Source organism: Salmo salar, chromosome 13, assembly GCF_965601325.2.
Source record: "Salmo salar chromosome 13, fSalSal1, whole genome shotgun sequence".
Classification (NCBI taxonomy): Eukaryota; Metazoa; Chordata; class Actinopteri; order Salmoniformes; family Salmonidae; genus Salmo; species Salmo salar.
The window spans coordinates 37,386,176-37,401,893 of record NC_138303.1 but is presented as its reverse complement, the minus strand read 5'-3'; the positions used below and the strand labels follow the sequence as shown (position 1 = coordinate 37,401,893).

At 45.1% G+C, this 15,718-nt stretch overlaps 1 protein-coding gene across 2 annotated transcripts in view; it reads left to right on the top strand.

The window, feature by feature from the left end:
* LOC106567249 (protein bicaudal D homolog 2) overlaps positions 1-15,516 on the top strand; it is a 30,688-nt gene extending 15,172 nt beyond the window's left edge. The window contains exons 6-10 of one of the 2 annotated variants that reach the window (XM_014136311.3): positions 2,331-3,251; positions 3,678-3,854; positions 8,509-8,660; positions 12,258-12,585; positions 13,729-15,516. In XM_014136311.3, the coding sequence (XP_013991786.1) occupies positions 2,331-3,251; positions 3,678-3,854; positions 8,509-8,660; positions 12,258-12,585; positions 13,729-13,734 (1,584 nt within the window). In that variant the 3' untranslated portion in view covers positions 13,735-15,516. The remainder of the gene's footprint in view (positions 1-2,330; positions 3,252-3,677; positions 3,855-8,508; positions 8,661-12,257; positions 12,586-13,728) is intronic. The other variant, XM_014136312.3, reaches the window with a different exon arrangement.
* Positions 15,517-15,718: the final 202 nt, after the last annotated feature.

Here is a 15,718-nt window from a genome sequence, read left to right as displayed (position 1 = left end):
ATACTGTATGGACACTAACTCATTTCAACTAATCATCTGTTTGTCTTCACTTTCAGTAAAGAATTGTTGGAATTAAAAAAGATTGTAACAGAGATGGTCTGTAGACTAGTGGTTACGTGTGTCAATGTCTAGATTTAGTTCTCTGATCAGCAGTACTTCTTGCCATGGCGATGTCCTATATATGAGTTGTAAAGGTTTCAGTCAGGTAAGCTTCCTGCTATAGACCACATCCTGCTACAGATATCATTGGATCACTTAGTGTGACTGTACTGTCAGTAACTGTTTGAAACGGCCTATCAAACACCACATTGCACATTCAATTACCACTTTTCTACACTTTCTTTTAGCTCTACAGTATGCTCTGTCCCAACCAATAATTTATTGTCCTATTTCAGTTGTGTAAATGTATAATTTATAAAGCACTCAGCCGGGGGTAGGTATGCTGCCGCCCAGGCCCAGCAGATGTTAGGAGTACTGAACGAGCATGTTGAGGCTGTGTGGCTCGAGTGCTGCTCCACGTCATGAATAATGCAGTGAGATTGAAGGCACTGGATGGTGGAATGTGTGTGTACCGTCTCAGAGAGAACCTCTGCTTTTGTCTCAGCAAAGATTGATCAACCTGGAGAAATGTATTACTGACATTGGTCTCGTATTGAATGTGCCGTTTAGTTCAGCCACCCAAATGCTTGCTACAGTAATCTGAGGCATAATTGCCACTTTGAAATGCCATGGAAAATGGATAATAGCAAATTGCATTTAAAGCCTTCTACTATATATTTACAGTACCAGGGAAAGGTTTGGACACCTACTAATTCAAGGGTTTTTCTTTTTTTTTAAACTATTTTCTACATTGTAGAATAATAGTGAAGACATCAAAACTATGAAATAACACATATGGAATCATGTAGTAACCAAAAAAGTGTTAAACAAATCAAAATGTATTTTATATTCTTCGAAGTAGCCACCCTTTGCCTTGATGACAGCTTTGTACACTCCTGGCATTCTCTCAGCCAGTTTCATGAGGAAAGCTTTTCCAACAGTCTTGAAGGAGTACGCACATATGCTGAGCACCTGTTGGCTGCTTTTCCTTCACTCTGTGGTCCAACTCATCCCAAACCATTTCAATTGGATTGAGATCACGTGATTGTGGCGGCCAGGTCATCTGATGCAGCACCATCACTCTCCTTGGTCAAATAACCCTAACACAGATTGGAGGTGTGCTTTGGATAATTGTCCTGTTAAAAAAACAAATGATAGTCCCACTAAGTGCAAACCCAGATGGGATAGAGTATCGCTGTACAATACTGTGTTAGCCATGCTGTTTAAGTGTGCCTTGAATTCTAAATAAATCACTGACAGTGTCACCAGCAAAGCACCCCCACACCATCACACCTCCATGCTTCACGGTGGGAACCACACATGCAGAGATCATCTGTTCACCAACTCTTCGTCTCACAAAGACACGGCGGTTGGAACCAAACATTTCCACCGGTCTAATGTCCATTGCTTGTGTTTCTTGGCCTAAGCAAATCTCTTATTGGTGTCCTTTAGTAGTAGTTTCTTTGCAGCAATTCGACCATGAAGGCCTGACTCACGCAGTCTCCTCTGAACAGTTGATGTTGAGATGTGTCTGTTACTTGAACTTTGTGAAGCAATTATTTGGGCTGTAATCTGAGATGCAGTTAACTCCAATGAACTTATCCTCTTCAGCAGAGGTAACTCTGGGTCTTCCTTTCCTGTGGCGGTCCTCATGAGAACCAGTTTTATCATAGCACTTGATGTTTTTTGTGACTGCACTTGAAGAAACTTTAAAAGTAATTGAATTTTTCCAGATTGACTGACCTTCATGTCTTAAAGTAATGATGGACTGTTGTTTGTCTTTGCTTATTTGAGCTGTTCTTGCCATAGTATGGACTTGGTCTTTTACCAAATAGGGCGTACTGTCAAATTGCAGCTACTGATTGTGAGGATTCGTTCAGTTAGCCACTTGCATGAACACAGAAATTGGTTTATAGAACAGCACATTAAGAAATTAGTTATAAGAAAAACGTAGAAAATGTCCATCAGTGGCCTACTTTGAAGAATCTCAAATATAAAATATTTTCTGATTTGTTTAACACTTTTTAGTTACTACATGATTCCATATGTGTAAATTCATAGTTTTGAAGTCTTCACTATTATTCTACAATGTAGAAAATAGTAAAAAATTAAGAAAAACCCTTGAATGAGTAGGTGTGTCCAAACTTTTGACTGGTACTGTAGCTATAATGCCTCTTTCAAGCAAAGATGTTTTAGTCTTATTTTCTGTTTCTCCATGTCTCTTTCCCCAGGCTGAGAGGGATAAGACTGGTCTGGCCAACACGGTCCAGGACCTCCAGAGGCAGTTGGAGCTGTCCCAGCAGGCCTTCAGTGAGCAGGAAGACAATGTGGGCTCCCTGACCCAGCAGCTGGAGGCCGTGCAGCTGCAGAAACACATCCTGCCCCAGGGGAAGGCAGCGGGCGACCAGGGGGACGGGAGCACCAGGACCCTGGAGAACAGGGCGAATGACTATGACTATGAGCTGGATGTGAAGAGCACAGAGGTGCTGGAGGCCCGGATGAAGGAGGCCGGCGAGGAGCTGCTGAAGCTGCGTGGGGAGCTGTCCCAGGCTGGGAAACGTTACTCAGCCCTGGAGCAGAGCTGCCGGCAGGAGAAGGAGCGGTGGAGGGGAGAGGCCCATGAGCTGGCTGAGAAGATCCGCCAGTGCATCAAGTCCAGCCGGCAGGACCAGGAGCGCATCAGTGAGCTGGAGAAGGAGATCGGAGCGACGAGGAAAGTGGCTACTGATTCTGAGGGTCATCTCAGCATGGCACAGGAGGAGCTGCTGGCCTTCTCTGAGGAGCTGGCCAACCTCTACCACCACATCTGTGTGTGCAACAACCTCACGCCCAAACGCGTCACCCTGGACTACTACCGTGACGGGGCCAGGGGCCAGTCAGGGGGGAGTGGAGGGAAGTCCAACCACCTGCACCCCCATCCCCATCATGGACGTAACAAGCGACGCTCCAATGAGTTGTTTGCGAAAGCAGTGCATGGAGGGGATGGAGACAGCAGGCCTGGTACTCCCCAGGATTCCTGTGACAACTCCCCCACACCACGCTGCTCCTCCCCCGCCCCAGTCTGCCCCAGCTCCCCCACCATGGACTTCAGGGACCCCTCCAACGTCCGCAACCTGGTGGCTGTCATCCGCTGCCAGATCAAACACCTCCAGGTACGAGTGCCACCGCCATATTGTCTTCCACTCAACATGCATATTTAATGGCCACTTCAGTTAGTTCATAGTCTGCTGAATTCTGATCCCACAGTACAGAATGTGTTATTTGGCCTCCGAAAGCTTTTAAGCAGCTTGTCTGGCGCTTGGCATCGATCGGGAAAGCGGATATCTTTAGATTGTAGAGAGTAGTAGACCACTAAGACTACATATGTAATATTTCATTTGCAGTTATTTGACCTCCTTTATGAGGATAATTTTGGCATCCTTGCTTTGTTTCGGTTGATAAACTTTGATAAAGGCTGGGACGATAACCAATTCTAACACGTGTTGTGCTGAGTGGTCCATCACTTTAGTGAAACTGAAAGTAATACCTAATAATGATACTAGCACAATCACTCATGGTTTGTGAACTGCCTGCCCTAGGTGGCGGTGGACCTGTGTCGCCAGAGGGGTACGTTGCCCTATTCGGGAGGGATCAGCTGTGGAGGGGAGCTGGAAAGCGAGGCCCTCATGGAGGAGGTGCTGAAGCTCAAGTCTCTCCTCAGCACCAAGAGAGAGCAGATCGCCACGCTGAGGACGGTCCTCAAAGCCAACAAACAGGTACAGCACTGCAGACAAATCACTCAATGGGCACGCCAAGTTGAACACACACACGACACACACAACCAATCAGACCCCGAAAGGTCACCGTATATCACTATTGATCTTGAAATCGGTCATCAATGGGCGGTGTCTATTTTAGTGTTGAAAATAAGTTTAATTCCCTGGTGGATCTATTCTTCCATTCAGGGTTTGTCTGGCTGAATGACTCTCAGCCTGACCAATCCATGACCTGTAATCCTCAGACCAAAGTCGGTAGAGAACATTCTAACTTGATAACAACTGAACATTTTAATAGGACTTCCTCTGGCCTTTCTCCATTGTTTTGCTTGCTGTGAAGGTTTTCATCCTGTTCTATTTCCTTGGGTATCTGACCCATAGCAACAACAGTAAAGTTTTGCTCCAACTTTCTGTCAATGAACCCCTTCTGACAGCTAGATCCACCAGTCTGCCTGCAGGGGACGTTCCTTTGTTCAATTCAGTCTTTCATCTTTTTTTGCGATCAATATTTTTTTTTCTCCATGAACAGCTGAAATGATATTCCCTAAGAAGAGGGGGAAGGGGTAGGCTAGACGTCATTGGATGGTCTGAGTGTAGAGGTGGAGAGCTGTAGTTGGAGAATGATGACGTCTTCCTCAGAGATCTTCCATTACACTGCTCCTTTCTCCCCTCTACTCTGTATGCATCCCGACATGGCTGACCTGATTTTGCTGTCAACTGCTTCTCTCTCTCATTCTCGCTCTCTCTCGCTCGCTCTCTCTCACTTGCTCTCTCTCACTCACTTGCTCTCTCACACGCAAACACACACTGTACGGCTAATCTTTGCTCGATTAGGGTAGCCTCTCTGTCACGGGTTTGCCACTGAATTCAGATGTCAGGCTCTCTCCTTTTCTACTGTGAGAAATGTAGACAGAACTATAATATTTATTCACTTAATATGATTATACTTCTGCTTAAGCTTTCTTTGTTCCCCACAGTGGCACACTGCTAGAAAAGTAATTTAATTCAGTAAGGTTTGCAAGCCTCATTAAGCAGTATCATGTCTGACTGTACTGATGAATGCCAATGGACTTTATAAGTAAGATATTTCCCAATACATTCTTGGTGATTTGCTTTGACAGGGTGCATGCTGTAGTTCTTGCTTCTGTTTAATTGAAGGGTTGATATTTTCATCTCTACTGTCTTAATTTTGTCAATAAAAGTCGTGACAAATATTCGTTAAACACTTATTTTTCAGAGGCAATTGACAAGACTATAAAATGAGACTAGACAAAATCCTCTGACTACTAAGTGGACAGGACAAGAGTTTTGGAGAGATTGAGAGCTTTCCAGTGATGAGCACAGATGCACTCCGGCTCGGCCTCTGATTATACACATCACGCAGACGACGCTCTTGCTTCCCCGTAGCTAACCAGTCTGCTTTCTAGTTAGCTACCTTTTGTCTGGTTAGTAAACAATCACAGCATTCCCACTGGGCGAAAACCTGGTTGAATCAGTGTTTCCATGTCATTTCAACCAAACTATGCAATGTGATGACGTTGAATCAATGTGGAAAACTGATATGATTTGCAAAAAGTCATCAACGTAAGGGAATTTTGTATTTTATCACCCAACATTTAACCTAAATCCAATGACGGGGTGAAATTCTTGGTTGATATCTCGTTGAATTCACATTGACAACCATATCTAAATCTAAACTAGATGTTGAACTGACGTTTGTGCCTAGTGGATTGAGTTTAATAGTAAAACAAGTCTCGCTACAGTGCATTCAGAAAGTATTCAGACCCCTTGACTTTTTCCACATTTTGTTACATTACAGCCTTATTCTAAAATGTATTAAATTGTTCCCCCCCCTCAGTCTACACACAATACACCATAATGACAAAGCAAAAACTGTATTTTAGAATTTTGGGCAAATGTGTTAAAAATTAAAGAACGAAAATAGCACATTTACATAAGTTTTCAGACCCTTTACTCAGTACTTTGTTGAATCACCTTTTGGCAGAGATTACAGCCTCAAGTCTTCTTGGGTATGACGCTACAACCTTGGCACACCTGTATTTGGGGAGTTTCTCCCATTCTTCTCAAGCTCTGTCAGATTGAATGGGGAGCATCGCTGCACAGCTATTTTCAGGTCTCTCCAGAGATGTTTGATCGGGTTCAAGTCCGGGCTCTGGCTGGGCCACTCAAGGACATTCAGAGACTTGTCCTGAAGCCACTCCTGCGTTGTCTTGGCTGTGTGCTTAGGGTCGTTGTCCTGTTGGAAGGTGAACCTTCGCCCCAATCTGAGGTCCTGAGCGCTCTGGAGCAGGTTTTCATCAAGGATCTCTCTGTACTTTCCTCTGTTCATCTTTCCCTCGATCCTGACTAGTCTCCCAGTCCCTGCCGTTGAAAAACATCCCCACAGTATGATGCTGCCACCACCATGCTTCACCGTAGGGATGGTGCCAGGTTTCCTCCAGACGTGACACTTAGCATTCAGGCCAAAGAGTTCAATTTTGGTTTCATCAGACCAGAGATACTTGTTTCTCATGGTCTGAGAGTCCTTTAAGTGCCATTTGGCAAACTCCGAGCGGGCTGTCATGTGCCTTTTACTGAGGAGTGGCTTCCGTCTGGCCAGCTCTAGGAAGAGTCTTGGTGGTTCCAAACGTCTTCCATTTTAAGAATGATGGAGGCCACTGTGTTCTTAGGGACCTTCAATGCTGCAGAAATGTTTTGGTACCCTTCCCCAGATCTGCCTCGACACAATCCTGTCTCCAGAGCTCTACGGACAATTCCTTCGGCCTCATGGTTTGGTTTTTGCTCTGACATGCACTGTCAACTGTGGAACCTTATATAGACAGGTGTGTGCCTTTCCAAATCATGTCCAATCAATTTAATTTACAACTGGTGGATTCAGGTTGTAGAAACATCTCAAGGATGATCATTGGAAACAGGATGCACCTGAGCTAAATTGAGTTTCATAGCAAAGGGTCTGAATACTTATGTAAATAAGGTATTTCTGTTTTTTATTTTAATTACATTTGCAAACATTTTTAAACCTGTTTTTGCTTTGTCATAAGGGGTTATTGTGTGTTGATTGAGGGGGAAATCTATTTTAGAGTAAGGCTGTAATGTAACAATGTGGAAAGTCTGCCTACTTTTCTATGCTCAAGGGAGAGAAAAACAGTCTTTGAATTTGTAGTCTCGCTCAACCCTCCCACTTTCCCCACTGCATTGCATAGCCAGGTTCTGTAGCCAAGCCTCCCTGTTTTCCTCAGAGAAAACAGATTGATTCTAACCCTTACCTTTCAAAAGATAGCGCCGGTATTACGGGTCCTATGGTTTTTTTTCTTTCTATTGTGCATTTTTGCCTTTTTTTTTTATTTTTGTATCTAATTTTCTTTAGTAATTAGTTTTTTACATTTATTTTACCCCTGTTTTTTTCTCCCCAATTTCGTGGTATCCGATTGTCTCGTCGCTGCAACTCCCATACAGACTTGGGAGAGGCAAAGGTCGAGATCCGTGTGTCCTCCAAAACACAACCCAACCATGCTGCACTGCTTTGTGACACAATGCCCACCTAACCCGGAAGCCAGCCGCACCAATGTGTCGGAGGAAACACCGTACACCTGGTGACCGTGTCAGCGTGCACTGCGCCCGGCCCGCCACAGGAGTCGCTAGTACGCGATGGGACAAGGACATCCCAGCCGGCCAAACCCTCCCCTAACCCTGACGACGCTGGGCCAATTGTGCGCCGCCCCATGGGTCTCCCGGTCGCGTCCGGCTGCGACTGAGCCTGGACTCGAACCAGAATCTCTAGTGGCACAGCTAGCCCTGCGATGCAGTGCCTTAGACCACTGCGCCACTCTGGAGGCCTGCATTTTACATTCATTAAAGCATATTGCGGGCTGTTCCTAAAACCAGGCTACTTGTGGGCTGGACCGTTTAACCATATGTTTAGGCTACACCTTGTTCAGTCATGTTACATCATTAGCTAGCTATAGATAACAACCTGGGGCGCGTTCAGCGGGACGCAACGTTTTGGAACATTCAGATAGCCTATTTCTATGTAGAACAAACATGCCTCTCTGACATGTTGAATAAGGAATAACATTGGTTCGAGTCATTGAATTTCGATCTGCAATGTTGGAAAACGTTATGCAACTGAATGTGACCCTGGTGACATTTACCAGTAGCCTATATGCAAACATTTGGTGGCACAGAAAGAAAGGAAAAAGGATGGCAAACAATTTGACTCAATTCCTCTTGGTTCTACACTGTCTGACTGGGTATGTAACTTTTATTTTGAGTTCATGTGGACCTAGTGACTCAGACTTGAGCACTGGGACTCGGACTTCAGCCATAGGGACTCGGGACTTGGACTCGAGCACAGGGGACTTTGGACTCGATTCGGACTTTAAGTTTAGTGACGGAGGTGCAACCCATAATACTTTGCGGCACCATCTGGTGATTGTGGCGCTGTCTTGCTCGCTGTCTCTTACGCCCGTTTGGTTTGTATGTAATGTGCAATATCTATGTAAGCTTTATTAGGAATTTACATGGCCAGATAAATCTTATAGATGTTTGTCATATTTCTGCTGTTGGGAAGAGAATAGGGTGGTATGCAGAACAATAACAAACGATCAAACAAGCCATAATGTTTCTATTCCAGACAGCAGAGTTGGCTCTGAGCAACCTGAAGACCAAGTACGAGACAGAGAAGAGCATGGTGTCTGAGACCATGGTGAAGCTGAGGAACGAGCTTAAGGCCCTGAAGGAGGACGCTGCCACCTTCTCTTCACTGAGGGTCATGTTCACCAGCAGGTACAGTCATTGATTTACTTTCATACTGAACAAAAATAGAAACATAACATGTTAAGTATTGGTCCCATGTTTCATGAGCTGAAATAAAAGATCCCAGAAATGTTCATACGCACAAAAAGCTAATTTCTCTCTTTTTGTGCACGAATTTGTTTACATCCCTGTTAGTGAGCATTTCTCCTTTGCCAAGATAATCCATCCACCTGACAGGTGTGGTATATCAAGAAGCTGATTAAACAGCATGACCATTACACAGGTGCACCTTGTGCTGGGTACAATAGAAGGCCGCTCTAAAATGTGCAGTTTTGTCACACAACACAATGCTACAGATGTCTCATGTTTTGAGGGGGCGTGCAATTGGCATGCTGACTGCAGGAATGTCCACCAGAGCTGTTGCCAGAGAATGTAATGTTCATTTCTCTACCATAAGCCGCCTCCAATGTCAACATGTAACCACACCAGCCCAAGACCTCCACATCCGCCTTCACCTGTGGGATTGTCTGAGACCAGCCACCTGGACAGCTGATGAAACCGAGGAGTATTTCTGTCTGTAATGATGCCCATTTTTGAGGGGGGAAACTCATTCTGATTGTCTGGGCCTGGGTCCCAAGTGTGTGGGCCTGAAATCCATAGATTAGGGCTTGATTAATTTTATTTTAATTGACTGATTTCCTTATATGAACTGTAACTCATAACTCAGTAAAAGCATTGAAGTTGTTGCATGTTGCGTTTATTTTTGTTCAGTATATATTCACAATCACAGAATAACACCAATCTAGAGACCTGAGTTGGAGAAGCACTGTTTTTATTTCTTAATTTGACAATTTAGAAACAGAATTCAGTCTTACAAGTGGATACGCTCCATTTTAAATCTCTGAGGATAACACAGGAAAAAGTATTTACACTTTGCGCATCAATTAGTGTTACGCTACAATCAAAAATGTACATATTGTGTGACATTTGTCCAAAGTCCTGTGGTTGGCCTTGTTTTACATTACCGTTCTTGGCCTCGTTTTCACTCGGCCTGCACATCTACAGACTAGACTAGCCTAGTCTACCGCTGCTGCTGTGAGCAGATGTAGACCTAGCAGTGCACATCCACAGACTAGCCTAGTCTACCGCTGCTGCTGTGAGCAGATGTAGACCTAGCAGTGCACATCCACAGACTAGCCTAGCCTACCGCTGCTGCTGTGAGCAGATGTAGACCTAGCAGTGCACATCCACAGACTAGCCTAGCCTACCGCTGCTGCTGTGAGCAGATGTAGACCTAGCAGTGCACATCCACAGACTAGCCTAGCCTACCGCTGCTGCTGTGAGCAGATGTAGACCTAGCAGTGCACATCCACAGACTAGCCTAGCCTACCGCTGCTGCTGTGAGCAGATGTAGACCTAGCAGTGCACATCCACAGACTAGCCTAGCCTACCGCTGCTGCTGTGAGCAGATGTAGACCTAGCAGTGCACATCCACAGACTAGCCTAGCCTACCGCTGCTGCTGTGAGCAGATGTAGACCTAGCAGTGCACATCCACAGACTAGCCTAGCCTACCGCTGCTGCTGTGAGCAGATGTAGACCTAGCAGTGCACATCCACAGACTAGCCTAGCCTACCGCTGCTGCTGTGAGCAGATGTAGACCTAGCAGTGCACATCCACAGACTAGCCTAGCCTACCACTGCTGCTGTGAGCAGATGTAGACCTAGCAGTGGACAGACTCCCTCCACTGGAACTAATTGTTCTCCAGCTTAAATCAGCTAAAGTTAATCGTCATGCTTAGTGTTTGTGCTCCTGTGGCTCTTGTTTAGATGAGACAGTCCGACGTGTCATGCCATGGTATTATAGAGTTTGGTTACGTCCCAAATGGAGCCATATCCCTTTATGCTGCACTACGTTTGAACCAGAGCCCTATGGGCGTTGGTTTAAAGGAGCGCACTAAATAGGGGATAGGCTGCCATTTTGAGACGCGTACTAGACATTGTCACTACAGTGTCGTCTCTAATCAGATTAGAGTCCTTTTACCACTCTGCAGTCCGCAACAATCCATTTTCTCACGTGCAGATTAGCACGCACATGCACTGCCCTGTTTGGAGCCTCAGCCTGGAAGGACCTGTCCGTCATGTCGGGACAGGGAAAGCGACTCCACGCAACGTTCCCTTCTCCCACCCCATCCCTCTCTGTAAGGATAGCTGCTAGCAACCAAGAGTAGACCGAGACAGAATTAACCTGTGCAGAATGTAGGCTATGCCCCTGACTCACTTGCAGTGCTCTGTTTGTTGGTAGGCAGATACAGTATTTGTTTTTGAGTGTTAGCATGTATATCCTTCATTAGTGTGTGGCAGGACGAAGGGATTTGTTATTTGTGTCTTGATGTTGGTTACACTGTTCTGGACTACTGTTTCTGTATTTCTAAGGTTTGTCCTTAGTAGATGTGGGTGTTTACCTGGGGTAAACGTAGATTTCATTTCTTCCCAGTACGGGACCTCCTATGTGTGTGCACTTGACATTTTTATGTGCTTAATCATAGAATTACATAATACACTGTGTGTACAAAACGTACAATATTGAGTGCACCCACTTTTGCCCTCAGAACAGCCTAAATTCATTGGGGCATGGACACTACAATAAGCTCGGTCTCTTCTCTAGGGGCGGTAAATGAGCTGACGTTTGATTAGGCCTAGCATTTGAAAGACCCTGTCTGATTCTGAGTGACAGCATTGAGCACTGACCCTCTTGAAATGACTTGGTAAACTTTGTGTAATGGTGCCACCAAGTGGACATTTAGAGCAACTTCCCCACAGTGCCATGTTGACCTCACTCAGAAATTGTAACTATTATTCAACAAATTCAGAAACGAAACAGCTTTTTTTTGTATTTTCTTGGCTTTCTCTCTTTCTCTTGGGTTTGTCTCGTGTGATCTTACTGTCGGTCTTCTCATTGACCAAACATTACCATCACCTTCCTAATATTTAGTTGCACCCCCTTTTTCCCTCAGAACAGTCTCAATTCATTGAGGCATTGACTGAGGTGTCAAAAGTGTTCCACAGGGATGCTGGCCCATGTTGACTCCAAAGCTTCCCACAGTTGTCAAGTTGGCTGGATTTCCTTTGGGTGGGTGACTGTTCTTGATACACACGGGAAACTATTGAGCATGAAAAACCCAGTGGCGTTGCAATTCTTGACACACTCAAACCGGTGGGCTTGGCACCTACTACCATACCCCGTTCAAAGGCACTTTAAATCATTCGTCTTGCCCATTCAGTCTCAGTTGTCTCAAGGCTTAGAAATCCTTCTTTAACCTGTCTCCTCCCCTTCATCTACACTGATTTGAAGTGGATTTAACACATGACATCCATAAGGGATCATAGCTTTCACCTGGATTCACCTGGTCAGTCTGTCATGGAAAGAGCAGGTGTTCTTAATGTTTTGTGTGCTCGGTGTATGTCTCATCTTCCTCTCTGTTTTCATCATAGCTGTTGATATATATACAAAATATAATTCAGATTATTTGTTTTGTCTGATTGTACAGTTCCTATAACATATTTATCTGTCTAACATGTCTACTAAATGTGTGTGATTGTGTTGCTCTAACATGCATGTGTCTCTAGGTGTGACCAGTATGTCACCCAGCTGGATGAGATGCAGAGGCAGCTAGCGGTGGCTGAGGATGAGAAGAAGACCCTGAACTCCCTGCTCCGCATGGCCATCCAGCAGAAGCTGGCCCTGACCCAGCGTCTGGAGGACCTGGAGGCCCCTCTGTCCCCCCACAGCCTCGGCAGCAGCCCCCGCCGCGCCAGGGCCAAGGAGCTAGGCAACAAGACGGGCCGGAGCCCCCGCCGCAACAGCCCCCGCTCCAGCCCGGTCCTCACCAACAACGTGCCCAGCACCGCCACCCATCACCTCCGAGCCCTCACCCGCAGCTTCCACACCAGCCCTGTAAGAACCCGGTCTTCCTCCACCACTACCTCCTTCCATCCTGACCCTCTTCCTCCCCTATATACCTCTTCCTCTTCTACCTGTACCGCTCCCCGACCACACGGAGGAGCCAAGCTCCCCAGGGATGCCACGTTCATTAGAAGTCGTAGTGTCACTGATGTGTTCCGAGCAGGGCTGAGTCCTTGGGAGGAACAGGATGACACCCAGTCTGACTCCAGTAGAGGGTCTTCCAGCTCCCTGGATAGTGCCGTCTTTGGCCGTGCTTTTGTAAGGAGTGGTAGAGGGGCTTTAGGCCCTAATCGTGAAGGCACCTTTTTCTCCAATCGTACTTTGTGCTCCTCGTCCTCTGCCTCCAGAGTAAAGTCTTTCAATTCCAGATCGATAGAGAATCTGGCCTCTTCCAGGTCTTGCTGTGTCCCTTCTGTCAACATATTGGACCAACAGGGCACTGTTAAGCCAGTGTTAAAGCCAACCTTGGAGGTTTCTGTTCGTAGAAAACAACACAACGTTGTTTACAAATCAAGTTCTTCAGAGATGACATCCACAAGCTCTTCCCGTTCAAGTTCTGCTCCAACCTCAAGGTGCCTTACAGCAGCTCCCCTCTCTCCCACCAGTCAGACCAGTGGAGCTGGTAGAAAGACCAGACAGGCCCCAGGCCCAGGTCATCGAAACACTGAAGAATCACAGAGTAGTTTGAGTTGGTCTGGTTCTAGAGGCACCAGTGATCCTCACCCACAACCAGCCAGGGCTCGTAGGTCACAGCCCAGTGAATCACGCTCATGCAACCAATGACAATTTGGCGTTTCGTCAACATAAGTTTTCTCTAGTCACAAATAGTCGTAACCATTAACCAACTACCTTTACACACCTTCAGCAGTGCTGAAGAATTAAGCCCAGGTTAGAGAAAGTAAACAAGCAAAATGCAATACACCCGGCCTCAGCATTGGTTTTGTACTAATAGCACCACATAGTCCCAGAAACTATTGTCAATTGCCAACCTCTTCATACCTGTTGTCTTAATCATTTGTTGTGTTTTGCTGTGCTGTTTGGATCGGTGACCGTATCCTTTTTCAGTTTGTTTTGGTCCTTTGGTTTATTACTAAATGTCCTTTTTTATGCATCTGCCTCCCCCTGTCTCTGCAGCGGTGAAACCAGTCAGCCATCATGATCACCCCAATCCCCTGTATTCTCCATGTCGACCTCCTGAAACAAACGCCTTCCCTCCTGAAGTCATCATTCCTCCCAAGACATCCTCTTCATCCCAGACCTTCTCTTACTCTGCTCATCAGACCCAGTGGACTGGCTGCTCCTAACACATCTCCCCACCTTCTGTATCGACCAAAGATGCCTACCTGCATGCAACCAGTAAAGGAGTGTAAAAGAAGCAAAAGAAGCTCATTTTATTTATATTTTTATGAACTAAAGGACTGTTTTCCTGACCGGCACAGTATTATCTACCCTTTATTTTTCCTGCTGTTGACGTGTATGTATGCAAGGTTATATATTCCACTTTTATGCTGCTGCATGTCTTTTGACACTAGTGAAGACTTTTAGCCTAGCAACATGACAAAGCCTGTCTGGAAATGGGCTTCTCCCAGTGGTGTCAGACCGCATCCCCGTTAGACAACTGCTGCTTAGCCTGACCACTATCCCTATATTAGTGCACTACTTTTGACCAGGGCTCATAGGGATTTGGTCAAAAGTAGGGCAGTAGGTAGGGAATAGTGTGCCATTTCGGACGTGCCCCATATCAACACAGGTTTCATGGGCATTTCCCCCCCCCCCCCCCCCCCCCAGTCTTGTCTCGCTCTTGTCTTGATGTTTATTTATTCCTCTAGCTCTTTGCATTTTCTACCGGCTATAACTGTTAAATCCTTGTCTTTATTCTTTGACGTACCTCACTGTTCGGCTTCGGCCTACCAGCCATGCCCTTCAGTCAGGAGATCAATACCACTGATTGGAAATTACAAAGCCATAGTCTCAGGACTCAAGGTTAATATCACAGTTGAATTAACTAGCTCAGAAAAAGATTTGGCGATATGTGATTAGCATGCTTCATTCCAAGCTATGCACGTAGTTCAGCAGAGCCTGTGTATCACTCTGAGACTGAAGACCCTGCAGACATCTTGTTCTTCAGGACCTCGTGAGGCTGATGGTTCCATACAAATGTAATTATTACTACTTCATTCTAATTGTATTGGATGGTTCTTCTCTCTCCTGGCAGCAGAGCTGCCGTGGTCTTGGGTCTTCTTCTACAGGTGCCCTTCAGGACCACACTGCCAGCCTCAGTACAGAACCAATGGGATAACAGGATCTGAGCAGCAGATCTACATATGATCATATCTAGTAGCCTAACCTAAATGTTTTTTGGAGATGGCCTCTTTTTATGTTATTTAAATATTCTAAAAATGTCTGAGGTCAACTCTGTACAATTGTGTTTAGTGAAGGTCAATACATGATGCTAATTGGTGGTTCTAATTTTTGAAATAGTGCCTTGGTTTTTCTCCTCTGCCTCCGGTCAGCTGATTTTAGGCGAAGTCTTTTTAAAGATGAACAGTATTATTCAACACGTGATGTGTATTTTATTTATATGATAATGGAGCTTTTATTTGTTTGCTTTTGAGGAAACTAATAGGCTCTTCTTTTGGTGCATCATTGACTAGTATGAGTTTGTACATTATTCTGCACTTTGAGCCCCCTTTTCTCACTCTTTTCACCAATGTGTTTGTACATGTATTGTAAATGTAACTGATCATCATACAACATCAATATGTATTATGTGGACAATGTATCTTATCTGTAAATTGATTTTGTGTCGATACAACCCAAATGGTGTTCATACATTTCTGTGCATGTAAAGTAATTTAATTTTATTGACCTGTGCACCACTTATTGTGTGATGGAGAATAAAGGAACGCCACTGTCTGTGTATGTAATTGTTGGGTTTATGGTATTCTAATCAAACTGTTTTCCTTTTTAAAATGTATTTTGAGTGCTTTCCCCTAATGACTTGGCAATTCAGAAGAGGAGGTAATGCTACTTTTGAAGCACGTTATGTAGCCAATTTATTTGATGTTTCATTCGTTACATTGTATTTGACGTATCCCTTGGATTCACGCAATTTATTGTGATT